The following is a 27,927-nucleotide window of genomic DNA, read 5'->3' on the forward strand; positions in this document are numbered from 1 at the left end:
ATGGTCATTTCGTATGGGCGTATGGTGTCTGAAGTGAGGACTGCGATCAACGGCGTATCCTGCTCTGCAGGCCGCAGAGCACTGTCCATCGACTACCTGCTTTACTCATGGGCATTTTCTATCTGTTTGTCTACATTTGTTGTGTTTGGTAGTATTTGAGAAGCTAGGTGGCCGAACTATGTGAAGACTGTAGCCACAGGACTCAAAGCGTGTATTCCCTTATAACTTCTCCTTCTCACGGGCATCTTCCTTACTAGCTTCCGCCTGACCCCTCTTCACCACCAAGTCTGCTTCCGCTCTACCCCCTTTCTTCTCCTCCACAAATGGAACCCCTTCCTCCATTTCATGCTGCACCACCATCCTCTTCCCCTTGACCAACTGCATAATCATATAATTCATCGCACATCGAATTCCCAGCTCTTCACCTCTCTTCACAACCCATCCGTTGATGTAATCAATCTCTGTTTGTGCACCTTGGCGCGTATCCGCTAGCATGCTACTCACGTTATCCCTGGTGCGGTGTGCCACAGCCACGACGACGGTTTCCAGACGTCCCGGATCGAAGCGCTGAGTCACATTGGGGATGTACTGGAGTTCCGGAAGGGAGCGGATCACGAGACTGATTTCGGACAACAGCAGGCGCATTGTGCGGGTCAGGGCGTAGTTGTTCAAGACGGCACCGTTTCGCGCGTCGAGAAGGGCGGTGAGGGGGTTAATAATGCAGTTTACGGCTAGCTTATCGAGTTGCATCTGGAGAAGGTCTGGGGGTGAGAAGGAGGCTGCGCTCAGCACTGGGGTGCGGAGGAGGGTTCGGAGCAGGTAGCGTTGGTTGGGCGTAAAGGGAAACTTGCCGCTGCTCGGGGGTGGATACTCTGGGTTCAGTTTGTCGGGCTCGTCGGGATAGACTGGTTTGCTGTCTTTTGGTGCGGTGAATCTCAACTCGGGTACATAGGGCTCGTTGGGGTTGCGGTCTCGTTCGTGGGGTAGGATACCCAAGGAAATCGTCCCAAAACCGGCATGGACGGTAGTAAAACGACCGTCTCGCGAAGTGTGCATGCCATGCGAGTTGATTCCGAGCATATAGTGTGGTCTGGTCTCTGGATCTGGGAAGATTTCCCTATTGACTTCCTCGATTACCCCCATGCCATTTTGCAGGAAACACACCACAGAATCTTTGTGCAGCCTGTGCTTTACAGAAGAGATGGCCTGCAGAACAAACGGGGCCTTTGAGCAGATAATCAGCGAGCTGATAGGTTCGGTTGATTCTCCAGGCAAAATTCGAGGCCCTCCTGGAGCATCTACAGAGGAAGCATTCAAGCCCACCTCTTGACCATGGTATCGGACACGCGGTATTGCTAGTTCGGCGTCGTAACCATCCCTTATCTCTGCATCACCTTCGGTGACCAGCGTCAGCCTTTGTTGCGAATTGTTCCATTCGTTGTACTTTTCCCAACCCCCAAAGATCAGCGTTACCGGAGGCGCATTCGGTATTCCACGTAGGGCATGCGCAATGAATTTGCCCACATTTCCAATGCCCATTATATGAATCCGGCGGTCGAGTACAGGTTGTCTGCGGTAGAAGTCGGCTGTGTTGTGAGAAGCTGGCGAGGGGACGGATTGATCTGGTCTATCCTTGCTGCATCTTGTAAGTCGTGGTGGTTCTAGAGTAACGCCATGAATACGCACCCATCTTCCATTTTGTTTTGTTCGCCCACACTTTCTGACTTCTTCCGGCTCGTCATGAAGCCCCTCGTCTGATAGCAAGCCACCCGGCTCGCGCAATTGCTACCGGAGTCGCATCTTCTTCTTATGTGTGGTATCCGAGGCCGAAGCCTGGGGAGGAATTGTGAAACAGAGGAGAAAGACAGCTTGAATGATTTGCAATTCACATGTGTATATTGCGACCAACTCTACAAAGGGCGAAGGCAATTTCAGAGTCGGCGGAGGTGAGTGAATGACGCTATGAGCTATCCAACGTTTGGATGCCGGAGCTAGCGCGGGTTTACGCTCGGCCCGCAACTTTTCTTTGGCTTGTGTTTCCAGACCGCGACTCCAACAACTTCACCCGCACTTGTCGCGAATTGTCGCAACCTCCCAAGACACGAGCTCGGTATTCGCGACTATCACCATATCATCATGGATCCGCAAACAGACCTTCCCGACCTCGTCGAGGACCTGGAAGTCAACATCGACGAGCTCACCACAGCACTCGAGCCTCTACTAGCAACGCCGCTGCACACGACCGCGTCATCCCTCCCGCTTCTGGACAAAGCAGAGTTCTACTGCATGTCTGCATATGCTGTCGAGGCGATCCTCTTTTCCGTGCTCAAGGCCTCGGGCGTCAATGCCATGGAGCACGATGTCTTCAAGGAGATTGCGCGCTTGAAGCAGTACAACAGCAAGATCAAGGACATCAAGGACAGAGGCATAATGGGTAGTGCTGAAGGCAGGGCGCGACTGGATGTAGGCGCAGCGCAGAGGTTTATCAAGCATGGACTGGCTGGCAACGACAAGTACGATCTCGAAAGGCAGGAGCGCATAGCAAAGGAAAAGGCCCGAGCGCACCTGAAGGCTCAGAAGATCAACAAGAAATTCGACGATGAGGGCAAGGAGATGGAATCCAAGGATGCGACACCGAAGAAAAGGGCTGTCGATGAAGTCGACGACCAGCAAGAGTACTCAGATGACGAGGTAATGGAAGGTCTAGAGGAAACAGAGCCGGCGACCAAGAAAGCCCGCGTTACTTCAGCCGATGGCACGGAAATCGACTCGGAAGCCACATCGTCCAGCCAGACAACGTCAAAGAAGCAGAAGAAGGAGACAAAAGCCAAGAAGTCAAAGACGAAGAAGGCTGGGAAGAAGGCAACACAGAGCGCGGAGAGCACCGAAGCCGACGCCGATAACAAGGAGGACGACAGCAAATCGCAAGCAGAACCCTCGCCCGAAATCGACACACCACAACCCAAGAAGCGCGGCCGTCCCCCCAAGAAGGACAAAAAGGCAGCAGCACCAAAAGCCAACAACAAACAAGACTCGGACACGATCGACGTCGTCGCGACACCGACACAAGACACAGACGTTGAAGCAACGCCCTCAAGAGCCGAGGAGCGCGTCACAAGAAGGAGGAATACGAGGCTTTCGACGCAGAACTTGCAGGACGAGGAGTCTGTGGTTCCGACACCGGATGATGCTCCTAAGACGCGCAGCGAGACTTTTACTGCGCTGCTTGATGGGTCGTTGAGTGAGAAGCAGAAGAAGGGGAAGACGGGGGGTAGAGGGGGTAAACGGGGTGGGAAGGGGAGGGGGAAGTGAGAGGATTTAGTAATCATAGAGTGTGATGTTGCACGGAGGCAGGGTTTAATAGCTGGCAAGTTTTCTCTCGATAATGATACCCAACTTGTCTTCAGGATGGCCAGTTCACTCTAGTTTCAACCACGGTACAGAACTTGCGGTTCAAACTTCCACCCATCTCACAGATCTATAAAGACGCGTCGGATCTGATGTGGCGCGCGTGTCTTATCCTTGCATATGGAGGCTGAATACAGCTTCTGCGATAGGCCAGCCTCGCTCAGCCGCACCATGAACAGCAGCCACTCTGGAGACAAGATATCAGCCCGTGGCTGTATACATGCGGTAGTGAGCTGTTGTTTTTGTTGATCTTGCAATATCGTTCGCCTTCCTTCCTCGCTCTTTACTTCCTCACGTCTCGGCCACTCCAACAGCATCATGGAAGATACTCAGAGTCTCCATCGCGAGGCAGGCCAGTCTACATTGTCATTCCATGTCGAACCCAAACACGAGTTAGTAACAACAGCGACGCCTCTTCTTGACCTCAACGATGCAACTCTTATGCCACAAGGCTGGCCAACATCGCCAAGCCGTATCAAGCGTTCTCTGTCTACAATGCTGCTGAACGGGGCATTTGACATTGCTTTATGCTTGTTCTCGTCATGCTTCCTTATCTTTTCGCTGGTAGTCATGTATCACGACGACGCTCCGACAAGCGAAAACCCGATGACTGTCGATGGCTTAATAAGAGCCACTAAATATGTATGAGTTCGCGCACGACATCAGAATTACCTGGGAACTAACAAAGTTATTGATAGAGTCCTACCATCTTCCCGATTCTCTTCGCTTCCGTCGTTGGGCGAGCAACCCACGCGATACTTCTCTGGCGCCTAGAGAAGGGTGAACGGATCCAGATACTCGATTCGTTAGCAACTAGCACATCCCTCACGAGCACGGTAACATCACAGATCCACCTCCGTCAAATCAACATCACGAGTGTTTTGCTCGTTATGTTATGGGCACTATCACCTATTGGCGGTCAAGCATCGCTCCGACAAATGTCCATTGGTACGGTGGGGAAACGCAGTGATGCGTCATTCCAATATGTTATACCGACTAGGAAACAGGATGCCGGGGTTGTGACGGGTACGACCACGACAAATCTTGTGATCAGCGCCATTATTGGTTCCTCGAGTACGAAAGCCTCTCCGATCGATCTATGGGGCAACGTCAAAATACCTAAGATCGAGCACTACGAGAAGACAGCAGAACCAGACAGTGACGGCTGGTTCAATACCAGGTTAGGTGACGATGATTTAGCTACTTATACGTCTCTCGTGGGTATTCCCACAGATGGTGGTCGAGATGAGACAACTACAACCGACTATGACTTCCATATTCAAACGGAATATCTCCACCTAATATGCGCGTCCGATAAAAAAACGGAGAGTGTTAATGTGCTAAAACTGCCTTCAGGCGTTTCCAACACTACTAGCAAGAACAAGGTCATATGGTGGTCAGAGAACGACGTAGTAAACAGATCGAAAAAAGCGGTCGAGACACTGGAACCGTTCAGTTTCTCTTATTCCAAGTTATACTGGAATGATCAAAGCAGTGTTTCCTGCTCAACGGAAAACAGTTATGTAGAAGTTGAGGTTTTTTGCGCTATGAATTCGACCTGTCGAGCTGTCAAAGTGCGCCGCTCGCAACTGCCCCAACTCTCACCCGCATCTACCTTGATGGACTTAGACCAAGGATACAATGCACGTATGTTCATGAGTGGCTTCCTTTCGAGTGTAGGCGAACAGGGAGAGTACACTATTGGGAACAGCGTCCTTGACAGATACTTGAAGGATCCCTCTCTTGGGGGGACCGTGTATCAGAGCAGCAACGAATCACAGATCTCTGATGAGGCTTGGTCTGACAGACTCGGTCACTTGTTAAATTCGTACTGGACCTGCATATATGGTGTCTACACCATAACTGGCGGGATTCACGCCGACACTGCTTACAATTGGGACGGGAGCTCAAACATTACATTTGAGCCGCCCAAAATCGACCCTGACGGTTCTAACTCCACAGAGAACTATGGTTGGACATACGACAACCTTGAATGGAACAATCTGAACTACAAATCGAGGGTGTGGCCATCACAAGGCAACAAGTACGAACACATCGAGGTTGTCAAAGCCCATATGTCCTGGGCTATGACACTCGCCATCGCATCCCTCGTCCTCATCGCATCCAGCTTCGTTCCACCTATAGTCCGTCACTTCCTCACCACCGGCCCCGATATAGCGATAAATTTCTCGAGCCTGGCCACGAGGAACAATTCCTGCGTACCAATTCCTGCCAGTGGATCGTATCTCCCTGCAGCGGACCGGTTCAGGCTGCTTAAGGACCTGAGACTCCGTTTTGCCGATGCGGAGGGCAAGTCTGACGTCGGAAACCTGGTAATCGCTGCTCAGGGCGTTGAGAAAGCGGAATATTCGAGAGTTCGCAAGGGGCGGTTGTATGAATGACCGATTAGCATGTGTTGACCTTTCAATTCGTGTTACACAAATGGAAATAGCGCTGTGCAACAAGATTGTTTGTCGTCTGAGAGTCTAGGTACGTCTACTCACTTCCCATTCGCTGAGTTCGTCAAGCTGACTGAGTTCGATGATGATTAGTAGTTGGTGAATGATGAGCATATCGAAGTCGCCCAAAGACCAAGCGTTTCGATGGAAAGCAATGGAGCGAGTGGGTGTCTTTTACAATGAATAAGCGTCGTCGCTAAGGCACGGTATATATGATGTAGCCGCCGGTGAACAAGGGAGGCTTGCACTGCTTTCTACTACCGACAGCAGGGGTGCCGGAAATAACACGACTGATGGTGATAACTATTAGGGGATTGCTGTAGTAGTAATGCAGAAGCAGAGGCGGCGAGATGGAGTAGTTAGAAATACGAAACATGAATCTAAAAAGATAGTGAGTCACGGCTACAATGCCGTATCACTATACGCTGCAACGCCTTCGAGTCCTTTGCAAGGAACAACAAGGAATTTCTGAAACGGAAGCAACGTAACATGTGGCGACACCATCCACGCCTCCGTGTAAGCCTCATATGACAATGTCTGCCCCATCTCATTGCTCCAACACTGCGGCGAATGAAGATCACCAGAGTGCCACAACTCCGGTGACGTCGACACAGGAAGTTTTGCAATCGTAGGGAAATCGATACAGAAACCATGTATCGCTATAGAGTACACGGCATAGAACATGTAGATCGTCAAGACAGTGCGACGAATGCTCTCAGCGATAATCCAGGCGTGCCAGCCGTGGTCATTGTCACGCTCCGCTCGCAATCTCCTAAGTAGCTGTAACGCCCGAGTGGTCATTATGCCTCTTTGGAGGTCAACGAGAGCGCGCTGCTCGAGCCCTCCGTCGTACATACGTATCATCTGATACACCATGAGCGCCTGCAGCCGCGCCAACTCCTCGATCAGAGTCATGCCGCCATCCTGTCCACTCTTCGCTCTGGCTATATCTACTCCCGACAATGAAGGCGTCTGGAGTAAATCAAATACCTCGGCATCGATGGCTCGGAACATGACATGTCGATTGCTTTCGTTGAGCAAGCAATACGTCGCCGACAGGCCCAAGGCTGTTCGGATCGCCGCCGGCATCATGCTAAGATATAGCTCCTTGTGTAAAAATAGTGTTTCGCCGCGCATGGCCAAGTCGCGTGGGCAGCGCTTCAGCTCGTTGATGACCCACTGCCAGCTTTCTGTGCTGCCCTCCACGCGCTGCAACTCACCAAGACCGCCGAGGAAACTCGGTATGCTCGATGTTGGCAATGTTGGCGGTATCCGTGACGGGAACATAGCGGGACTGCATTGCTGACTGGTAAAGCTGAACTGGCTTCTTGACGTTATAGCATCGTTCGGCTGTCGCATGTCTGTAGCTGTAGAGCCCCCAATCCCGGCTGTCATAAGAGTATCCACGAGGTAGTCGCTATCTGTATTTTCGCTCTCTGTCGAAACTAAATCATCCGGCAGGCCTGGTTGGGAAACTCTCGCATAAGCATAATGGCAATCCTTCTTGGTCCTCCGACAGGATGCGCATGTGGGGTAATCTCGATTGCATTTCCGACGGCTCTTGAAGCAAGCATTGCAGGACTTGCGTCGTAAAGACATGTCGATCTATTTTCCCTGGAAACAATAATGGACGGTCGGTGTGCCAAGGGACATCAGCTTACAAGCTTCCAAAGAGTGTTGAGTCATCTTGCTTTGGTCATCCATCGCAGCGCAGCATCAGATTACTAGGCACGATAGCCGCTGATAACCACCGCGTCCGTGCACTTGATACGTACAGTCATCGGACTATTCATTATATTTTTCGACGTCCTAGTAGCAAAATATATTTAGATCCAGAGAGACCCTTGCACTGTATCCTTTGAAGATTTTTGTATCTGGAGACACGACCGCGAAACAGGAAATCGCGCATCAAGTCAAGACACGGATGCTCTCCTTTACACCTTCCCTGCGCTTGCGTTTCTCTGATCACCCTCAATATCACCCCTCATCTCTGGAAATGTATCGAAGAATTGCTCGTCCACCGACCAATACTTCAAGTCTCCGTGATAGCGCTCAAACAGCGGACTAGGGTAATGCATGCCAGTATCCTCATCGAGGAAGAAAGCATCTCCAAAGGCAAACGGCCAGTCGAAACGCAGGAAGCGCGAGTAGCAGCTGGAAAGATCGGCACCTGCGCTAGTTTGAAAGATTGTGGTGTGGTGGTTGAGTAAGCGGGAGCGGATGGTGGGCCAGGCGAAGAAATCGAGGGCTATGGGGTGAGAGGTGGATGATTGTGAGAAACTGGAGACGTGGGTGTTAGGGGAACTTGGCTCGATTGGGGGATAGATAAGTGGTAACGCAGTGTAGATGGGTGGGTGGGTAGTTTACCTTGGGCGAAGCCAGTGCGGCACTTTATCCAATTCTTCTTTTGTCGCGTTGAGATAATACTGCACGATTGTTTCTATATTAGCTTCCCGTCTTACAGCTTCCGACATTGTTTTCCATGTCTCTTCAATGTTCGAAGTGAATTTCAACGTACCTTGAGCAACTTGAAACTCTTATACGCCACAGCCAACCTCTCTACGTTGGGCAGATGCTTGAAAAGCAGCTCGTCAACCTGTTTCAAGATTGTGAGCGCTGGACTCTTCATCCATTCCAGTGAGGGTAAGTTGTCCCAACCCTGTTTTATGCCTAGGTAGAGCAGTCCTGCTTCTGCAGTATCAGACCGCACTAGACTATTGTTGGAGGAAGAAGAGCTGCTCGTGGCACCTGGGGAACGATAATGGTAGGTGAAGACTTTGCCGAAGAGCTCGTTGCTCTTTTTCCAGACGGGGCAGATCGAGGAAAAGTTCGAGGTTGGGTTGTCTGGATTGCCGATGTGGAGGATAGTAGGCGAGGGACAACGCCAGTTCGGACCGAAGATCTGTAGAAAGAGCGGGTCAGTCGGCAGAGGAAACAACGAATAGACACAGAAGAGCGTACTTCTTCCATCATGGGTGCCCAGGTCGCTGTTGCTGGTGCATTGCCCCAGGGTAAGTCTTCTACCTCCCCTTCTTCTGAGCTTTCTCGAACTGGTTGGAGGTCGAGCTCCATTTCGACTTGTTGACTTTGATTTGCCAGCATTACCGGTGGATGCAGGTCTGTCATGACCGTCATGCCATCAAGATCGAGCGGTCGCTTGACCGCAGACGGAACAAAAGTAGTTGCTTGATCGATGGGTGTTGATGGACATGGTTTTGTCGCACTGCTAGACGAGATCGCGCATGGCTTAGGTGACTGATGGCCTACCATCTAGAGTGAGCCATTGCAGGATCAAGAGTCAATGATATAAAGTCATGCGTACCGGCACTGGTCGCAGCAGGGGAGGTGCCTTCATCACCACCATCATCTGCCCGTGGACGTGGCATTACTGTCGCAGCAGTCTTACCGGACACGCCAAAGTCCAGTCCCACCACGCTTTTGACGCTATCGATTACATCTCTCAGCCGTTCGTTCTCCACTCGCAGGCTATCAATCTCAGACAGTAGACTCGCGGTCGCTCCATTACGATCTTGATCTCGGAGTATCTGTATAGTTCGCTCCAGCTCTGCAATATGCGTTTTGGTCTTTTCTCTTAGTGAGCGCTGGGCTTCGCGGTCAATAGCTCTCTTTCTCTCGCGTCGCTCCTGTTCTCCCAGGCAGGAGGCACGTCGTTTCCGCTTTGCAACGGGGGCAATGGGCGTCTGAAGTGGAGGAGCTGCGTCGCTAGCTCGTCGGTCCACCATGGCAGAACAAGTACGATGTCAAAGCAAGCCTGTTAGCTCCTTTTCGAATCGCGCAGCGCAAGTCAGTGATAGACGATTCAGATTCATTCCAATACAATGTCAATGTAACCGAGTCAATACTAATTATCCTAGCGACAAATGCTACGTTATAATCCGCCTCTGATAGCGCCTACCGAGGGATTTTTCCTCAGTCGGGTTCTCGACATCATGTTGAGTTAGCGGCATCCGGATGCCATAATGCGGGGGAAGGTGGGGTTATGGGGTAGGTAGAATGCATGCGACAATTACGCTTTTCCGCATCCTGTGCTAACTCTATCGGGGTTTGACAAGACAGCCTCCTGAAGCTTGGTGCACGACTATTGGCTATAGAGATCAGCGAGACGCTGATTGACGTCGGGTGCTGGGGAAAGCATTGCCGAAGCCTGTCCTCATATACCACAACGGACGAAGTTTCGTCCTTGCGAGAAATAATTCGGCCACTGTTTTGCTGGTAAACATCGGGGGCTACGATGCCTTGAAAGACCGTTCTCACCCTTTGCGCAAGCGACGATTCCGTGAGATCGTTGTAAGCGAAGGATTCCCACGACAGTAACCCAAAGTAGCCCAGCTTCTAGGCGAAGCTTGGAAGGGTACATTGAGATGTTGATGAAATCAGTTGCTAAATATCAGTTGTTTCCCATCTCTGTAGAGAGCAGCAGATTGGCGACAAGACGTCTCTCAAGCAGCTTGTGCACGATGATACCAGCATTCCACTGGCAGTACCGTAGCTCCGCGGATACAATGACTCACACGCCTTACAATCGGCATGCACAACTTTACAAAGGCTTCCTGACTGTCACAAAGAACGTGACCACTACATGCAAAGCGCGGAGTCCGCCATGGCACGTACGGCACTTTTTGTGATCGACATACAAGTCGAATTGGCGCAAAATGCAACGACCGAGATACCACACGCGGAGCGAATTCGAGAAGCCGGAACTAGTATCCTGCAAAGAGCACGTCAAGCCATCGACTCAGTTGACAAACATGGACGAACGCCAGATTTGGAGATTGTGTTTATGCAGCATGAGGAGGTCGCAGAGAAAGGACCTTTGGTGAAAGGGAGCAAACCCTGGGAGCTCGTGTTCAAGCCACGATACAATGACATATGGGAAACACTGGTGTCAAAGAACGTCCGTGAGTAATACGGAATTCTTGAAGTTTGATGCCATTTCTATTGATTTTCTGACAAACGCTCTTAGGGGATGCTTTTGAGTCCAACCCGCAACTTGCGGATCAGCTGAAGAAGAAGGGTGTAGAGACGATTGTGGCTTTTGGAATACAGAGCGAATGCTGCGTGCTTTCGACTTGCAGAGGTGCGTTGGCGGCTGGATTCAATGTCGTCTTATTGAGAGGTGCGCACTCTACTTACGACATCGGTGACAAGCCCGCGGGGGCTATCGAAGGAGAGGTAGAATCTCAGCTCGAGAAGGCTGGCGCTGAGATACTACCCTGGGATTTATGGAAGCCATCAGCTTCATGCATGTGAGGGTGGACGAATAGTGTAAGAAGAAGCTTGTATCTATTAGATATTCTAGCCCCTGCGAAATTACTCAGTACCTGTACAGGAAAACATTGCCAAATTTTGTCATTATACATGATGACTGACAAAGTTTCGTCTTTGCGAGGAACAACTTAGCCACTTGATACCGAGCAAGAACGCCTGAAGCATTTTTCGAAAATGCAAGTGCAAAACGGTAAGCTACCTACTGCTAAAAGCGTAGATCTAGCGAGCCCAATATCTCTTAATCTCACATCTACAGCTTAGAAGGCCGCCAATTCGGTTTCCGTTTCTCAGCAAAAGCCTTTAGCCCTTCGAGCGCATTCTCACCCGCATTCAATCCGTGATTATACTGTTCAATCGTCAACTGCGTAGCCCGCTCCACACTGCCCGTTTCCCAAGCTTCCTTTAGCGCAGCCCGTGTGACGATTGCCGAATCGGGTGAAATGGCCGCAATCTCATTCGCCAGCTTCAATGCCTCTTCCACGACGGTATCCTGGGATGGCGATATTCGGTTCACGAGGTTGAGCTCCTTGGCTCGCTGTGCGGTGATGGGACGGCCGGTCAATGCCATTTCAGATGCGATGGGTAGTCCAACGTTGCGGACGAGACGTGGTGGGCCTCCCGCGCCGGCGAAGATGCCGCGAAGCGCTTCTGGGAGACCGAATGTTGCGTGTGGTGCTGCTACTACCATGTCACTGTAGAAAACGAATTAGTACACTCCCATCTCCATCCCAGAGGCACAAAAGACAGAGAGAAAAAGGGGGAAGCAGAGAAACATACCAGCCCAAGACAATCTCAAACCCTCCACCCAGCGCAAACCCATTAACAGCAGCAATAACCGGCTTCTTCCCCATCCTCCTACTCAGCCCCCCAAACCCACTCAACGGATGCCTCATCAACCCCGGACTCGCTTTGAGCTCCCCACTACGTATCTTGCCGAGTTGAATGAGGTCCTGGCCTGCGCAGAAACTCTTCTTGCCGGCTCCTGTAACAATGGCAACGCGTAGATTGGGCTCGTGATCGAACCAGTCAAACACGAGGCCCATTTCTAGGTGGCCCTCGAAGGGAATCGAATTCATCTGTCGTTCGCGGTTGATGGTGACGAGGAGGACGTAGTCGGCTGGGTAGGAGAGGAGGACGTGCGTGGTGGGAGGTGGTGCTGTTTGGGGTTTGATGGACGACATGGTGGATAGATGGGAGAGCGGCGCGTCGAGACAGAGGTTCGTCGAGGAGGGTCGCTGCCGTCGGGCTTGTTGTCGCTGTTTCGATTGGGGAGTTGAATGGTATAGGGAGCCCTGGGGCGACCGGGAGTGGTATGAAATGCTACATGGTCGCTGCTGGGAGGATGGTGGATGGACTTGCGCGCGTAGGAGCCGAGGTATCTTCGGTATCTTCCCCGCGTAACGCTAATGCGGGCACATTGGACGGGCCCGGGTTGCATCCTTCAATCACTATTATCACCTATCTCAAGGCACAATCTTAGGACTTGTACTTCAATTTCGTGGACTGCATGGATAAAAGTGCTGGTTGTGACAACGTGGAGCCTTCATATCTGCTTCTATGATGTTATACCATTCCACTCATGTTTCTTCCCCTATAGCATTGAACGGCTAATTCGCTGTAGAGTAATATTTATCCTCTCTCTGCTCCAATTGATGCTACCCTCCTCTCGCGTTCAAACTTACTCGGCCGTCATGTATCATCCAAAGCTATAAGACACCTCTACCCTCTCTTCCTCACCCCTTCTTCCCAACCCACTCCAAAACTCAACCTAGGCAACATAGAGAGCCTTTCCTCAATATCATATCTAATTCGACCCTCCAGCTCCCATCCGCCTCACGCACTCATCATCCACCCTTTGTTTTTATCAAGACTGGAACAAGATCCCCAACTAGCTTTTTTCCCCCTAGCACACTAATTCCACCAGATTACAACAAAATAGAAAATCTTCACGTACACCGATGTTCCCAAGCAATCCATCAAAACACCATGCAGACAAAATCACAGGCAGTCTAGTAATATCAATCACAGGAGAGAGAGATATGAAAAGCAAGATGGTGAAAATGTTGAATTGTTTTATTATTCCGTCATATCTTAGAAAAACCCCCCCACACATCACAAGGGGTATCTCTCATGCGACGTGACGTTACTACTCCTGACTCTTCCCCCTCCCATATACCGCGTGAGGACGCGATGCATAGGATTGATCCACGCGTCGTTGGCATAAATATCGTGACCCATATATGTTTTCTTCCCAGGTCGTAGATGCTGCAGTAAACTTTTGTGTTGACATGTCAAAGTTGGTTCATGTGTGTATGTGAACGCTGGATCATCATACCCCCCACCTAGCTAGACCATTTCACTACATGTTTTGGTTTTGGTTCAAGTCTCGATACGCTGGTAGAACAAGATGTATGCCACCTTGTTGTCGCGCACGTTCTCCTTGGGTAGTGGCGTCCTCTTACCCGCTGAGTTGGGTGTCGCAGCACCGTTGACGGCGACAGCCCACTTCTTGGCCCCATCCTTTTGCTTCTCTGTCCCGTTGACCTGGTTCCAACCTCCCTTGTCGGTTTCCTCCTCTTCCATGTCGATCTGTGCGAAGAAATTTTTGCTCTTACCAGCGTCGCTTTTGTGCTGTTCGAGAGCGGCAGCCAGGACCTTGGGATCCTCTTCGGCACCGCCTTCTGCGACTTCTTCTGCGCGGACACGACGGATAATGGTGTCATCCATACGGATCCATTCCTTGCCCTCCTGACGTCGAAGGTCGACGGTATAGTGACCGCCACTCGCATTCTTGCCGTGGTGGTACACAACGCCAGTGAGCCTGTAACGCGGGAAGCCTCCTTGAATCTGATAGCTGCCTCGTTTGTGTGGCGGGAAGACCTCTTTAGGGAGCTCTAGCTCTAGGGGATACCCAATCTTCTTCCAGATCTTTTGTGGTCCCTTTTCATCATAGTGGAAGCGCTTTAAATGAAGTATCAAGACTGGTGGGAGAGTCTCAATGTGCACTTGCTTTGTAGAGGCCTTGGCCCCGCGAGCCGCACCGTCCAATGTCTCCAGACGTGTCAAGTTCTTGAGGGCATCGGAGATGTTGTTGATGTTGGACTCGCCAATATCAAGTTGAAGCGGTTGGTACGGTTCCAACGTAACAGAAGGCTTCTCACCGGGTCTCTTGTATTCCGAGCGCAGCTTGCCACCGAATATCTTCGTGATCGGGCTCTCAATGTCAATGGCACCAGAGTTCTGCGTGATAGCGGTCTTCTGCTTATGTCCGACTTCTTCCCAGCCGCCGTCAATAGATCCTGAGCGCTCAGCATTGGGTGATGTACTGGTTTCTGCGGGCTGGCTCTGCTTCCCACTCTTGATGATATGCACGCACTCGTCGTGCAGTCCAGCAAGCAAGAACCCCAGAAACTCCTCAGCGTCTTCTTGTTGACCCCTCTTCATGTTATCGAAACGAGGCAAACGCTTGATAACATCGTAAACATACTCGGGCGTAAGTGGATCGCCGTACTGCTCGAGCTCGTTGCCCTTCAGCCGGAGTCGGAGTTGTTCGACATTGTTCGCAGAGTCGATGAGTCGAAAATCGCGTAGAAACATGATCATAGCGTCAACAAGAGGTGTCTCAGATTTGAAGCTATGAGCAGCGCGCTTGGCAACCTGATCGAGGAAGTCGTAGAAAGGAACGCAGAATAGAAGTACTTGAAGAATCTGGACGGATATCAGCAGAGGACTCAGGGCGACGACAGGTCAAGACATACCGAATTCATATAACAAAGGTTACCCGTGTTTACCAGACCACGAGGCTCGATGAAGGAAACCTTTTTTCCTGAATCGACTGAGAAAGACGCCAGAATATCGGCAAGTGTGTTGTTTTTCGGCACGACTGGGCCATTGGGAGCAGCAACAGCGCCGTTGGGCACAGGAGCTGGCTGCGCTGTAGCAGGAGCATTCTTTGCTCTAAGCAACTCTGCCCATGATTTTGGCGCTGCCGGCTTAGGCGCAGATGCTGATGGCATCTCCTCGGCGTTTGCGCCCGCATCCGGTGTCGCCACCACTGCGTCTTCAGCCTGCGTCGACTCCCTGCGAGTCGCAGCGGGCGACTTGACCGACTGTTGTGTAGTAGAAGCCGCACTTGGTGCTTTTGCGGATTTGACAGGGATGCGGGGTACGGCGGGGATCGTGGTGTTGCGGGCATGCTTTTTTACGGTAGCCGAGGGCTGCGCAGGCGACTGCACGGCGGATGGTGTTGTAGTAGACGGTGTGATAGATTGCGCCAAATCGGCCTCGGAAGGCGGGTGTGAAGTAGACGGGGTATCGACTTCAGCGTCCGAGGGCCCCGCAATAGTCGAAGCCTGTGATTCTTCAGGCTCTTCAGTTGGAGTCAGATCGCCCTCAGTGTGATGCTCAAATTCGTTGGCGTCATCCTCATCCACAGCCTGCTCGCGTGAAGGGAGCGCCAAAGCCTGCTCTTCGGTAGACACGGGAGCTCTTCGCCTTCTCCGCCCTCGCGCAGCGCGCGCCGGGAACTCTGAGTCGGGGACGGACAGCCAGGGTAGAGGCGGATAGAAGGGCTTGAATGCGATGGATTGCGGGGTGGTCGGAGCTGCCTGAGTCGGCTTTGAGTCAGCAACCGGGGGAGAGGTGTCGAGGCTGGTGCTTGTCTGCGGGGTCGGAGAGGTGACTTGGGTGTGCGACTGGAGTGAAGCTGTGGACGGCGCCGGCTGGGGAGTGGGCATACGGGGAGCAGGCGGAGTGCGCGAATGGACGATGGGGGGCGTTTGACCCATGGCGCGATTGACTGGCGGGGCCATGTGCAGGTGGGAAGAGACTACGACAGGCGAGGCATGGGGTTGAGGCTGGAACTGGCGCGGAGGCATGGCATACTGTGGCGGGGGCGGCGGTGGTTGCTGATAAGGGTACCATTGCTGCTGCATAGGCTGCATGTGTTGGGCGTAGCCGTGGGGAGGCCCGTACTGCTGGAGGTGGTGGTAAGGGGCGGCATAGGGGTTGTGGTGGACGGGCGAGTGTGTCTGGGGCGGGATATGGTGGTGGTAGTACTGCTGCTCCTGCCTCCTACCAGGCATATAAGGACCGGGCATCATGAGCGGCAGACGCGGTGTTGCCTCCACAGTCGGCGCCGGCTGGAGACCAAGCAGCCAACTTGTGAGGCAACGGGGAGAGTGCGACTGCCTCTAGCACAATCGTGTCTTGCAACGACAAGGAGATGCGCCCGGCGTGATGGCAATGGGCGACAATGCGGCGTAGAGAGATGCGCGGATAATTATTTGGATGATGCGGTGCAGGGTCGCGCGACGGCGGTAGGCGAGGCGGGTTGAGGTGTGGATGGGCGAATAGACGACCGCGGGGTCATGGTATCAGGATGACATGAGCGCAGCAGAGGCTGCCCGCAAAGGAGATGGGTGGGGTGCAGAGTGCAGAGGGTGGATTGGGATGAGGTTGTAGACAAAGTCCCAAGCCGATCCGAAAGGGCAATCGCAACCGTCTGTGCGGAGACCCTGTCGTCAGAGATGGATCCCAAGGTTTACCCCCCAAGCACCGCGGCGGCATTCGCTGTGCTGCACAACGTTTGTCTTGAAATCCATCAGCTCAAGTTGGCTGGCTGGTCTTCAATGTCTACGTCTTCACGACGCAATCTTTGTTGCAGGCCAGCTGTTCCAGACGTTGCAGGTGGGCGAGTTGGACCGCAAACCGCACGAACCACGTGATTGCACGTCGTCATGTCTATTACCTAGGCTGTCAATCGCCACTCCACCTTCTGATTCTTGTCCCCTCCAAGTCACCCTCTTGGGGACGCCTGCACTCGCATCAACACACTACTACACCCATATTGCCCTCTCCTCCTCTGTTTTTACATCCTCGCCATATCGACGTTCGTTCTATCAGCACCCTGCATCTCCTCTCGCGTCGCACGCAAGCCGGACATCAGCCAGTACTGCGCGCGCCAGCACCGTACGCAATAACTGAACAGACAGCATCCTTTGCCTGCCGTCGGAGACGCTCAGTCCTGTCTCTGTTACCCTGGTCGTAGTTCCGGCTACTCCCGCCAAAACAGAAACTCTGGCCGACGTCGTCATCGTCATCGACGCGCTATCGTGAGCCCTTAGCTGGGAGTCATGTCTAGCAACCCACCCGTCGTGTCCTCGTCCAAGGCTTCTGCACCTTCTGGACCCGCCTCACCCGCCCAGAACCAGACACCGTCCATCAGTACCAGTAGCTTCTTCGCACAGCCGCGGGGTAGTGGCGCGCCGGCGCGATCATCACCCACTCCCCGGAACACGCAGCAGCAGAAGAAGCAGCACAAAGGCTCGAAGCGATTCAGGCAGACGGACGAGGATGCCATTGTCGAGTCTCTCGCCATGCGTCCATTTAACAATCGCAAGGGGCAGACGTCTATCACCCACCTCATGAACTTTAGTCTGCCGCCACGCCCAACCAACCACCAGTCGCATGGCTATGCAAGGAACTATCGGCGCAACCCGACCTGGGGTCTTGGCTCGGGTTACCACGCCGTCGACAAGGCGAGGTGAGTTCCAGCGGCCTGAGAACGCTGTAGAGGGCTCAGCTAACCTTGGATAGATATGTACACGCCAACTACCGCTTTATCGTAGACCCGCGCGGCGATTATCGCGCGCAAAGCGTCGATGCTGATATCCACCTGGACTGGAACAACGTCCTGCAGATATTGGCATCGGAGCTTTCACAAGAGGCCTCCTGCCCTATCTGCCTAGGGACTCCAGTAGCCCCGAGGATGGCCAGATGTGGCCATATCTTCTGTCTCCCATGTCTCATCCGCTACATGCATTCCGAAGACGAGGGCAAGGCCCCTGAGAAAAGGGCACGTTCAAAGAAGTGCCCGCTGTGCTTTGACACCATATATGCATCCGAAACTAGACCAGTGCGCTGGTACACAGGACAGGAGGGTGAGCCTCCCAGAGAGGGAGGCGACGTAGTACTTCGCTTGGTTGTCAGATCCGCTGGAAGCACCCTGGCTATGCCTCGTGATGGAGCGGATGCTCTGAGTAAAGACGAGGATATTCCCTGGTACCATGCCGCCGAGGTCACCGACTACGCCCGTGTGATGCGAGGCGGGGAGGACTACATGTTGGAACAACTCGATCAGGAGATTCTGAAGCTTGAGCAGCAAGGGAAAGAAGATGAGGTCATGTTTGCCGAAGACAGCATGGAGTGGACGAAAAAGGCAATCAAAAATATACGAGATGCCAAAGAAAAGCTAAAGGGAATCGGAAATCCGCCAGAAGAACCAGTCAAACCAGCAGAACCGAAGACGAAGAGAGCACCAATCGTTTTCGACGAGGGTGCCGCACCAGAGATGTACACGATACAGAACGCTTCCAAGTCTGGCCAGGATTTCACCCCAATACCGAACGCCTCCGAGGCTGATGTTACTCAAAGCAAGGACAGGACGGTGTCCATGTCATCGCACTCCTCTGCAGCAAGTCACGGGATATCTCTTACGCTCGCGGAGCTTCGCAATCGACAACAACACGAGCACCACAAGACACCATCCGAGTACTTCTTTTACCAAGCATTACTGCATTACTATCTATCTCCATTAGACATTCGCATCTTGAAAGCGGCTTTTGGCAATTTTGCGTCATTTCCTTCAACGATCCTTCCTCGAGTTGAGCACGTGTCTACAGGACATGTAGTCGACGATGAGTTGCGGAAGCGCACAAAGTATTTGGCGCATCTACCGTATGGCTGCGAGGTTGGCTTTCTCGAATGTGATTGGACCGACACTGTCGCCCCGGAAGTGTTGGAGCGCTTCAGGCCCGAGATTGAGAAGAGGCGAAAGAAGCACACCGAAAAAGAGACCAAGGAGGAGAAGGCGCGACAACGTGCGGAAAAGGCTGAATACGCCGAGTTTGCATCTGCGCGCAGGAGGCGCCCGAGCATGACGGAGAGGTTCTCTGCCGACGACTTCCAGCCTTTAGCATCAGGAAGCATGTCTGACGCACATGCGACGATAGACGGAGACAACCCTTCGACGTCGCCGCCCTGGCCACCACGCCGGGGCGATGGTTTCGCTTCATTGGCATCTCCTTCGTCAAGCCCGTCAGCGCCCCGGACAGTATGGGGTACCGCGGTGGTTGCTGGCACATCCCCCGTTCTCGGGCCACAAGATCATCACGATGGCGATGATGGATGGCTACAGGGCTGGGAGAAGGATCTGCTTGCCGAGGAAGACATGATTGCCCAAGCACAAGCCATGTCTCTGGGTGAAAGCGAAGAGACGCCGAAGAAGCAGGCTGGCGGGAAGAAGAAGAAGGGAAAGAAGATTACTTTGATGAGTACAAATGTGAGGCGGGGAGCATAGTTAGTTTCGTTCGCATCACTGAGTAGCATGGCGCGAAAGGGAGCAATGAATGTATTTCTGATGTGAATTCCGTCGCGGTTTTCCAGTGATGGCAATGCACTTGTAGTAGGTAGTTCATACATGTACTCACAAAAACAACCCAATCATCTAGAGTCAGCCTTGATGGTGGAAACCACCATCTGTAAACACATTTACAAACCGAGAAATGCCCTGTTACTGTTGCATATCTTCTCTAGATCATACAAGCACCACATGCAGCACTCCCACCCATCTTAATCGGCGGCCTAGAATCTCTCGCTTGTGCAACCCTCCCGACATCTCTACCCCCTCCTCCTCCCGTTCCAGGCCCAGCATTTCCCCGCCCATGCATACCGCCCTGGTAACTATCCGGCGCCGGTGGCGTGGCGCCCGGCCGGTAGAAGGAGGAGGTGTTGCCTGGTGCGCGGTAGGGTGAGCCCCGTGCAGCGGCCCAGGTATCGAGAGAGAAGAGGGTAGTAAGGTAGAGAGCGAGGAAGGTGAAGAGCGTGGATGTCGTGGGTGTTGTGAGAGGAGGGGTGGGTGATCTAGAGTCGTTAGGGGTTGGTGGATGCGATAGATGGGGCGGATGCATTTACTTGTGGCCCTCCATTTCGGGGCGTTTAGGTTGTTCAAATGCGGGGGTTTAATTCGGGCGGCTGGTGCGACTGCGATGGCGGTGGGGAAGGACAGGAGGTGTCGGAATGGTGGGAGAGTCTGTCTGTATTGTGGTCGAGTTGCGCCGTCGCATTGCGGCAGGTTGCCTAGGGCTGATGATGACAGGCATGCGCGGGTGGATCCCGCGAATCGCGCTAGTGCAGGACAAAAAGTAGTATCTGCGACTTCCACTTCGACATCGTAGCACCGACCTGTTCACATCTTTCTGCGACCATGGCGGACCATAGCAAAGTAAGTCATGCTAGGGTTTGGGCAAAATTGGATCCTGACCTTGTGATAGAAGCGCAAAGCGTCGGCATCTGTTGTCGTTCATCAAAACTCTTACGACAACGCCAGTCCTGCCAAGAAGAGAAAGGGCGAAGTTCAAGAACAACATATAGAACACATTGATACTTCCAAACCTACCGCCATCTTTAATCCTACCAAAGGTCGTGACTGGACCGTTACTATTGCCTTGCCCGGTAGCTGGACTCTAAACGCCAAGAAGCCTGATCACAAGACCATCCAAGTCGGACGCATCGCACGCGCAGCCGCCATCTACTGCGTCGATGAAATCGTCGTATATGACGATGACCCAAGTAACGTTGATACCAGAGTTGTGGATCCAAAGTACATACGCAAAGGGCGCACCAAGCAACAAGTTCTCGACTCCATCATGGAACACGACGAAGCCTGGCAGAATCCCGACCAATTCCTCTACCACTTGTTGTCTTATGCCGAGTGTCCTCCCCATCTCCGGTACGATGCCGAGGATCCCCGAATGAGCATCTTCAAGGAGCATCAGAATCTGAAGTGGGTTGGTAATCTGCCCAGTATGGATATGCCGCATCATCTTCGGAGTCACGAGTGGTGTCGGTACCGCGAAGGCGTGTTTGTCGGTCCTGCACCTGCGCCCACACCCAAGAGCAAAAAACCGAAAAAGTCGCCGTCGTCAGACGATCATGAGTACGCATATGTCAAGTGCGGTCTGCCGTACCCAATCCGCGTCCCCGTACCCAAGGAAGCCCCTGTCGAACAAGGCATGCGCACAACCGTCCGCTTTACAGACGCTGAGGAACCTCCCAACTGGCCCCATTTATCGCAGCTGGAATGCGACAATCTAGATGCTACTGCGTGTGCAGCTAGCCTCCCTCGCGAGGAAGGAGGCTACTACTGGGGCTACACCGTCCGACGCGCCCCGTCCATCAGCGCCGTGTTTTCCGATTGCGAATACCCAGATGGCTACGACATGTCGATTGGAACCTCGGAACGTGGTCAGTCGGTTTACTCGCTCTTCTCTGGTCATGCCAACGACGCCGGTAGCGACAGGTCTGCGATAACAACAGTAAAGGCTCCCAATTCTTTCAAACATCTCCTCATTGTATTTGGTGGTCAAGCGGGTATAGAGCCGGCTGTGGCTAATGACCCTGTTCTGGCGGAAAAGGGGCTGGACAAGTCGATGGCTAGTGAGCTTTTTGATGCTTGGGTTAATTTGGTGCCGAAGCAGGGGAGCAGGACGATTAGGACGGAGGAGGCGGTTGTTATTGGGCTGGCGGCGTTGAAGCCTTGGATTGATGGGATGGATGGGGAGTAGGGTGTTTAAAGTGTTGTGTCTATTTCTTCACTTGACGATAAGGATTTGTTGATGTTGCCAGGACTGGGTTGGTTGTTGTACAGGTCTCATGTTCGCAAAGAGAGATGCATGCTTAAGCAGAATCGCAACAATATACTCGAAGAAACATCAAGTGCAATAGATGTGATCATACGGCAAGCATTGTATTTATCGGATTACATTAGCCATGCCCAAGAACGTTGTACGAGATGGCGTCCATCGAACATTGGAATAAGACGAAGAACCCAAAACGTCCACCTAGTCCATCAAAACCAGTCCTCTTGTCCTAATTTCTAGGACGCCAATGAGTCGCCGGCGCCGTTTTGCGTGCAGTAGTGGTTCAACTCGTCACCACCAATGTGGTTCTCCAGCGATTGGCAAAGGTTCAGCTTGCCCACCTCCGTCTGTGTTTTGTTAGTTCTAGCAGATCTGGTAATCATCAATCGACTGCCTTACCATTTTGCAGTCAGGGCACTTGTCCCACTGCTTGTCTCCAGTGTTTCGCTGGAGGTATGCGTCGCAAGCCTTCTTCGTTGCATCGGCGTTGTACACATACTGGCCACCAATCTTGTCGATGCAGAGACCCTCTTTGTGAAGGTCGGCACTGACGAATGAGCCCATGAGGACGAAGAGAGCGGAGACGGCGACTGAGAAACGCATGATGTTTTGAGATTTGAGAGCAGTCAAGTAAAAAAAAAGAGCGTAGGTAACGACAGAAGCGAGTGTGAATAAGTGTGGTGTATATACAAGACTCAAAAGAACGTGAGTTTGGTGACCTTGAAAAGTAAAGGTGCAGAGGCAGGATAAATAGTCAAAAAGACAACATTGATCATAGAACTCATACCCCCCCTTCTCCTACTTTCGTTATCATCACCTGAGCCTGTAACAGCACAGCCAGAATCCTTCGTCCGTTCTCGGTGCAATTGTGGCGAACGTCACTTGTTCGTGAAACGTGGACGGGCCACCACGGTATTAACAAACCACGCAGGAACACGCCGACAAAGCCAACTCTAGTTCTAGTCGGCAGGTGAACCGAACCGCTTACCCAGCAAAGTGTTCTGTTAAGAGTTAGGAACCCAGTACCCCATATTATTGCAGGTGGGTGCCGAGAACCCGGAACCTGTTTGTACGTCATGCGCTTCGGCCCGAAAGAACGAGGCGAGCGTGTTTCTGGTACACAAGGGGGACCACACATGAATTAATCTCGGGTCCCCTTGGCAAGGTCCGCTGCAAGGAACGACTGACTTTGGTTAACGTACAACGTACCGTTGCTAGGCATGAAGGACCTATTCCTAGTTCGAGACAACAAATCACCGGATGACTATGCGGCCAATCAGGCTTGCACATGAATACACTACCTGAATACGAGCACTCCACCACCATTGATCCTTATCATTCCCTGCCAAGTAATTTGTCTACGTGGAATTTCCTGAAAGAATACTGAACTGTGCAGATCATGTCTCAGACTCCAAGTAACGATTAATAGTACCGCCGGGACGGTCAAAGTGGTGCCACACTGCTAGCATGTCTTGACGATAAGTACTGCTAGTCTTCCGGACGACGAGTGTTCATCTCACCAACCTCACAAGTCGCTCATTCACTCTTTTTGTGACAGAATTCCCACATTCGTTGAAACATAATCTGTATATAAAACCCCGCCACAATGCACTTCACTCCTCTCCTCGCCCTCGCTTCCAGCGCCGCTCTGATTGCGGCTGCTCCCGCACCCGTCAACATCGGCATCGATGACGTTATCCTCCACGGCAACGGCCGCTTCACTGTGATGAAGCGATCCGACTTCGAAGAGCTGGAAGCTGCGCGCAAGTCGGGCGTGGTACCTCCCAAGCCCGCCTACCTCGACGCGAACCACTACTCTGGCAACGAGACCGACGTACCGGCCAAGAAGATGCTCAAGCGCGATACCCAAATCATCATTCCCAACCCCAACTCGCGTTTCCTCGGCTGGGACGTGCAGGTGAGCCAGGTGACCAAGGGAGCACCGACCACCATTGCCGTCGCCTCTGGCTTCTCCATTAGCAACACCATTTCCGTCGGCATGAGCAGCACTTTGACGCTGGTCAAGGACTTCCTCCAGGTCGCCATGTCGGTCGACTACAGCCAGTCGTGGCAGACGACGCAGACACAGACTTTTACTGCTACAGTGCCCGAGGGCAAGTACGGCGCTTTCGTGACTAACCCGTGGACCGATCGTGCGAGCGGAAATGTCTGGAGCGGTACTATCGGTGGAGAGGGGGAGCTGTCGTACTACCAGGCTGACTCTTTCACGTCAAAGCAATACGACAGCATGGAATGGGTCGATGGCGTTACTAGCCTCTGCGTAGGCGACACAGTTCCTCTCCCAAGGTGCTTGGGCGAGGGTACCTTGTAGACTTGGGAAATAGCAGGGGGGAGAAGCATGTCGGACTGAGAACACAGGAGAACACGGGAAGTGCTTTTCTTTTTCTTCTCTCTTTTTAAACCAAAGACCTGCATTCATAGTATCGTTCGAGTGGCGCTCCCTGCTATAGACGAGCTATATTGCTAGACTTATCGAGCATTGGATTGTATGGAGAATCTTTGTAGACATGGATCCTAGAAAGATGGTTGTTTTTGTCTATCCGTATACCATTATCTACCGAGATGTGCGTGGGCTTGCTGTGACTTGAGCTCTGGACGCAATTACGAATCTATTTAACGACGTTAAAAACGGTCAGTTTCCTGCCACGCAGGCTGTCAGTCCTCCTGCAAGCATCGTGTTCACGGCATCGATGCTCGCACTACTGGGTCCATTCGTTATCTGACACGGTGGGACGAGGTGACAGTAAGCAAACACTGTATATTTTCAGGGAAGAGATCAAAGTACATGTCGACTGCCACAATCGCGAACCACGATACTCTTAGCTTACGCAAGCTAGATCCTAGGCTTTGAAGCAGCTCTGGAAATGGCAAAATTCCATCGCGGAAAGTGCACATGTATGCCCTTGCTATTTCGGATAACAACTTCATGTACTGTGAGACCAACTAGCGTTCCGGCAGTTTTACCCGTCTGTCCGTAGTCTGAGGGTGAGATCTCGACATCTTCGCCTCGTTTGAACCCGTGAGAATTGTCATCGTCGAAGGTAATCGTTTTTGGTGCGGTAGTGGCGTCAAGAGTTCGCTGCCCCATTGTTTCCCCACCCAGCGCATTGGGCTTTGGTAGCGTCTCCTTCTTCTTATCGAGTTCTGTAACGAATCTCTTCACCCACGCAAACACCTTCGGATATTTCTTGGCATTGAAGTGCTCTGCGGGAAGGCTGTCTTTCATCTTCGGGTCCGACATCAACCATTTGAACGGCCAGACAGCATCGATGTCTGCTAGCGACGGCTCCTGTGTGTTTAGAATCCAGTGTCTGCCATCGGCGAGGAAAGTAGTCTCAAGCAAATCAAAAGCTTGTTGCAAGTGCTGCGCGCCTTCCGGCCGCCCAGCCTCCATGCCTTGGGCAGTGAATCGTCTTCCCATGAGCTTCTGGCGATCATCGATGAATGCTTCATTCGAAAGAAAGCTTGCTTCCTGCCAATATGGCATCATCTTGACAGTATTGGCAAAGATACCGCCATCGATAGTCCAGCTTTCGAAAAGTTTCCTGATACCAACGTCGGCTGGCGTTGACGGCGAAAGGGCGTTGTTAGGGTACAAGGACTCTAGCGTGGAGATGATCAGCCGGGAATCGCAATATACGTCTTTTCCAATAGCCATGATAGGGATCTTCCGATAGCCAACGCCAATGAGCTCAAGGTCTGGACGTGGCATGAATGCAGATTGAATCTGGAAGTCACATGAATAAGCTGATCGCAACTTGGTAGATGACACCCACACATTCGTCATAAGGTATGCCGCGAAGCCACAGATACCATAGCACTCGGTGAGAGAAGATCGAGCCGTCGTAGTGGAACACTATTGGCTTCTCATTAGACGACATGTTGGAAATAGACCGTGAGACTTTTTAAGAACATGGGAACTGTCTCCGCGTTATCGGTACAAGGCAGTTTATCTAGCACGAGTGCGGGACGAGCCGTCTTCCAGTTTGTCAACCCACCTCATGACGTCAAGTCTAACTCGTCCTGATCAATGCTGCGAACCGAGGACCTATCGATGGCGCAAGGCATGGAAACAACCTAGCGGAGTTGTTGCAGTATTGGATGTTGCGACAACGATCGAGTCAGCTGGTGCGAACCATGCCTCGGCACAGTATTCGGCAGGCGATCGAAGTGATCCGCCGTGTGGTCTCTGATTCGCCAGGGATCTATGGTCAGGATCGTGTACCTAGGTAGTACCCACCTTACTGTAGCACCGCATCGTTGATCAACGCAAACTTTTGTATACTCCAGTATCGACACACTGCTCTCTCACTATGGTTTCGTGGGGCTCAAGGCTATGCGAAAGTGTCATGTTGTTTGGCTGCTGCCAGGCATCTTGAATGCCGTGCCGTGCGAGTTACCCAAAAGACAATGTGACAAAACATCGCGCTGGAAATTTCGACCGTTGTTATGAACATGAAGAGGTCGCGTCGCGCATTAATATCAGGCATGATACCTATAGCCGAGCGTGGACGTGAAAGAGACGAAGACCATCTCGTCCGGAAACATCAGCATGGATTTTGGCCGATTCTACGTCGCGACGACGAGAAACATTGCGACCTGCTCATTCGTCTCAGCGATAAATGCGAATGCTGTGATTAAACCCTGCGAGAATATCACCCCAATTGAAACCTCATCTCGAACAAAGGATGTGTATTCATGCTTGATGACATGGCCTCGCGAGGGACCCCTTGTGCAGATCTGGCGTAATGCGGAATTGCTTCCATCAATATGTAAGAGCAACTAGTCATTGGCTAGGTAGATCCGCTGCACCCTTATCCGCCGGTGTCAGCTCCGCCCAAAGGATGCGCCCTATATGACGCCACACAACCAGGATAGCTTATACACCTCAAGAAGGCCGGGTTTTGCCATTCGCTGTCATAACCTTTACTCCTCTTACTCGCTGCTTTTCTTCAAACATGCCCACGATCACACTCTGGTTTCTCTAAGCATCGAGGTGCATACGCACTGCATGGCTATTGGAGGAGCTGGGGCTCGACTACGATGTCAAATTCTCTGACAGAGTGAATGGAAAGGCGCCTGAGGACTTCAAATTGGCATCGGGCAATCCTTTGGGAAAGTTCCCTACCCTTCAAGATGGTGACCTAACTGTTTATGAAAGTGGCGCGATAACTGAGTACGTAGAAAGCGACTATATTGTTGTTGGCATCTGATTCAGATATAGCTACCTGTGCGAGACGTACGACAAGGAGGGTCGTATCCTACCACACGACCCCAAAGGGCGAATCAAGATCCGCCAGTGGACTCACGCTGCAGAAGCCACATTCGCACTCCACGCCCTCGCCATTCTCTACGCGCGATGGCACATCCCCAAAGATGCGCCCGAAGGCCTTCTTGAATCCACCGAGAAGAATATGTCGGCTAATGTGCAGAACGACATGTCTTGGCTCGAAACTGAATTGTCGCTCTCGTCAGGCAAGTTTATCTGCGGCGATCATGTCACCGCCGCGGACACCATGATGCAGTTCTCAGCCGAGTTCATCGTTGCGAGGGAGCTTGGGATAAAGGGCAAGGAGTATCCGAATGTTAATAAGTGGTTGGATGCTTGTAGAGAGACCGAAAGCTACCAACGTGCGTTGAAGAAGACGGGACATAAGATCTAAGGACTTCATAGTGAAGAGAGATGCGGTCTAGCAGCGAAAGCACTCCAGCTTCTTATACAATGGTGAACTTCTGCCTGTTGTTCCAATTTACAACTCGTGGAGCTTCCATCAAATGATCGATCGCTGGATTACCCAAATCTACAGTTAGTGGGCGATAACGATCGTCCTCTATATGCTGTTGCCAATGGTTGAAGTACACGTGTCGATTCATTGGGATCCAAGACAGACAGGCGATGATTCTGTGTTCGTCGTTTCCAACTGGACGCAAGAGCCATAGGCCCCCACATGTGTACTCACGGGACACTTCGCTTCCTTCGTGAAGTCGGTGACAAAGTAGTTTCTGTTCGAGTTCGGAACCCAAGACATCTGGCATATAAACCACAATAT

General features: G+C 52.2%; 15 protein-coding genes across 15 annotated transcripts; 7 read left to right on the forward strand and 8 right to left on the reverse strand.

Moving 5' to 3' along the window:
• Positions 1-219: 219 nt before the first annotated feature.
• On the reverse strand, positions 220-1,697 carry AA0111_g7085 (hypothetical protein; the record flags this gene model as incomplete). The annotated part of the gene is made up of 2 exons (XM_028653380.1): positions 220-1,636; positions 1,687-1,697. The coding sequence occupies 2 exons, from the start codon at positions 1,695-1,697 to the stop codon at positions 220-222; spliced, it is 1,428 nt and encodes a 475-aa protein (XP_028505390.1).
• Positions 1,698-2,136: 439 nt separating this feature from the next.
• On the forward strand, positions 2,137-3,312 carry AA0111_g7086 (hypothetical protein; the record flags this gene model as incomplete). The annotated part of the gene is made up of 1 exon (XM_028653381.1): positions 2,137-3,312. The coding sequence occupies one exon, from the start codon at positions 2,137-2,139 to the stop codon at positions 3,310-3,312; it is 1,176 nt and encodes a 391-aa protein (XP_028505389.1).
• A 414-nt stretch (positions 3,313-3,726) lies between these two features.
• On the forward strand, positions 3,727-5,810 carry AA0111_g7087 (hypothetical protein; the record flags this gene model as incomplete). Its single annotated transcript, XM_028653382.1, has 2 exons — positions 3,727-4,050; positions 4,107-5,810. The coding sequence occupies 2 exons, from the start codon at positions 3,727-3,729 to the stop codon at positions 5,808-5,810; spliced, it is 2,028 nt and encodes a 675-aa protein (XP_028505388.1).
• A 459-nt stretch (positions 5,811-6,269) lies between these two features.
• Positions 6,270-7,154, reverse strand: AA0111_g7088 (hypothetical protein; the record flags this gene model as incomplete). The annotated part of the gene is made up of 1 exon (XM_028653383.1): positions 6,270-7,154. One exon carries the CDS (start codon positions 7,152-7,154, stop codon positions 6,270-6,272), a length of 885 nt encoding a protein of 294 aa, XP_028505383.1.
• A 1,222-nt stretch (positions 7,155-8,376) lies between these two features.
• On the reverse strand, positions 8,377-9,610 carry AA0111_g7089 (hypothetical protein; the record flags this gene model as incomplete). The annotated part of the gene is made up of 3 exons (XM_028653384.1): positions 8,377-8,769; positions 8,829-9,130; positions 9,190-9,610. 3 exons carry the CDS (start codon positions 9,608-9,610, stop codon positions 8,377-8,379), a joined length of 1,116 nt encoding a protein of 371 aa, XP_028505382.1.
• An 878-nt stretch (positions 9,611-10,488) lies between these two features.
• AA0111_g7090 (hypothetical protein) lies at positions 10,489-11,138 on the forward strand (the record flags this gene model as incomplete). The annotated part of the gene is made up of 2 exons (XM_028653386.1): positions 10,489-10,786; positions 10,852-11,138. The coding sequence occupies 2 exons, from the start codon at positions 10,489-10,491 to the stop codon at positions 11,136-11,138; spliced, it is 585 nt and encodes a 194-aa protein (XP_028505592.1).
• A 268-nt stretch (positions 11,139-11,406) lies between these two features.
• Positions 11,407-12,337, reverse strand: AA0111_g7091 (hypothetical protein; the record flags this gene model as incomplete). The annotated part of the gene is made up of 2 exons (XM_028653387.1): positions 11,407-11,848; positions 11,934-12,337. 2 exons carry the CDS (start codon positions 12,335-12,337, stop codon positions 11,407-11,409), a joined length of 846 nt encoding a protein of 281 aa, XP_028505593.1.
• A 1,198-nt stretch (positions 12,338-13,535) lies between these two features.
• On the reverse strand, positions 13,536-16,258 carry AA0111_g7092 (hypothetical protein; the record flags this gene model as incomplete). The annotated part of the gene is made up of 2 exons (XM_028653388.1): positions 13,536-14,864; positions 14,915-16,258. 2 exons carry the CDS (start codon positions 16,256-16,258, stop codon positions 13,536-13,538), a joined length of 2,673 nt encoding a protein of 890 aa, XP_028505594.1.
• Positions 16,259-17,290: 1,032 nt separating this feature from the next.
• AA0111_g7093 (hypothetical protein) lies at positions 17,291-19,515 on the forward strand (the record flags this gene model as incomplete). Its single annotated transcript, XM_028653389.1, has 2 exons — positions 17,291-17,700; positions 17,754-19,515. 2 exons carry the CDS (start codon positions 17,291-17,293, stop codon positions 19,513-19,515), a joined length of 2,172 nt encoding a protein of 723 aa, XP_028505595.1.
• Positions 19,516-19,747: 232 nt separating this feature from the next.
• Positions 19,748-20,143, reverse strand: AA0111_g7094 (hypothetical protein; the record flags this gene model as incomplete). The annotated part of the gene is made up of 2 exons (XM_028653390.1): positions 19,748-20,078; positions 20,130-20,143. The coding sequence occupies 2 exons, from the start codon at positions 20,141-20,143 to the stop codon at positions 19,748-19,750; spliced, it is 345 nt and encodes a 114-aa protein (XP_028505588.1).
• Positions 20,144-20,421: 278 nt separating this feature from the next.
• On the forward strand, positions 20,422-21,781 carry AA0111_g7095 (hypothetical protein; the record flags this gene model as incomplete). Its single annotated transcript, XM_028653391.1, has 2 exons — positions 20,422-20,439; positions 20,489-21,781. 2 exons carry the CDS (start codon positions 20,422-20,424, stop codon positions 21,779-21,781), a joined length of 1,311 nt encoding a protein of 436 aa, XP_028505589.1.
• A 311-nt stretch (positions 21,782-22,092) lies between these two features.
• On the reverse strand, positions 22,093-22,459 carry AA0111_g7096 (hypothetical protein; the record flags this gene model as incomplete). The annotated part of the gene is made up of 2 exons (XM_028653392.1): positions 22,093-22,203; positions 22,256-22,459. The coding sequence occupies 2 exons, from the start codon at positions 22,457-22,459 to the stop codon at positions 22,093-22,095; spliced, it is 315 nt and encodes a 104-aa protein (XP_028505590.1).
• Positions 22,460-23,462: 1,003 nt separating this feature from the next.
• Positions 23,463-24,188, forward strand: AA0111_g7097 (hypothetical protein; the record flags this gene model as incomplete). Its single annotated transcript, XM_028653393.1, has 1 exon — positions 23,463-24,188. The coding sequence occupies one exon, from the start codon at positions 23,463-23,465 to the stop codon at positions 24,186-24,188; it is 726 nt and encodes a 241-aa protein (XP_028505591.1).
• A 522-nt stretch (positions 24,189-24,710) lies between these two features.
• On the reverse strand, positions 24,711-25,589 carry AA0111_g7098 (hypothetical protein; the record flags this gene model as incomplete). The annotated part of the gene is made up of 1 exon (XM_028653394.1): positions 24,711-25,589. The coding sequence occupies one exon, from the start codon at positions 25,587-25,589 to the stop codon at positions 24,711-24,713; it is 879 nt and encodes a 292-aa protein (XP_028505596.1).
• Positions 25,590-26,332: 743 nt separating this feature from the next.
• Positions 26,333-27,540, forward strand: AA0111_g7099 (hypothetical protein; the record flags this gene model as incomplete). The annotated part of the gene is made up of 3 exons (XM_028653395.1): positions 26,333-26,510; positions 26,867-27,053; positions 27,102-27,540. The coding sequence occupies 3 exons, from the start codon at positions 26,333-26,335 to the stop codon at positions 27,538-27,540; spliced, it is 804 nt and encodes a 267-aa protein (XP_028505597.1).
• Positions 27,541-27,927: the final 387 nt, after the last annotated feature.

This window comes from Alternaria arborescens (assembly GCF_004154835.1).
Source record: "Alternaria arborescens strain FERA 675 chromosome Unknown contig_15, whole genome shotgun sequence".
Classification (NCBI taxonomy): domain Eukaryota; kingdom Fungi; phylum Ascomycota; class Dothideomycetes; order Pleosporales; family Pleosporaceae; genus Alternaria; species Alternaria arborescens.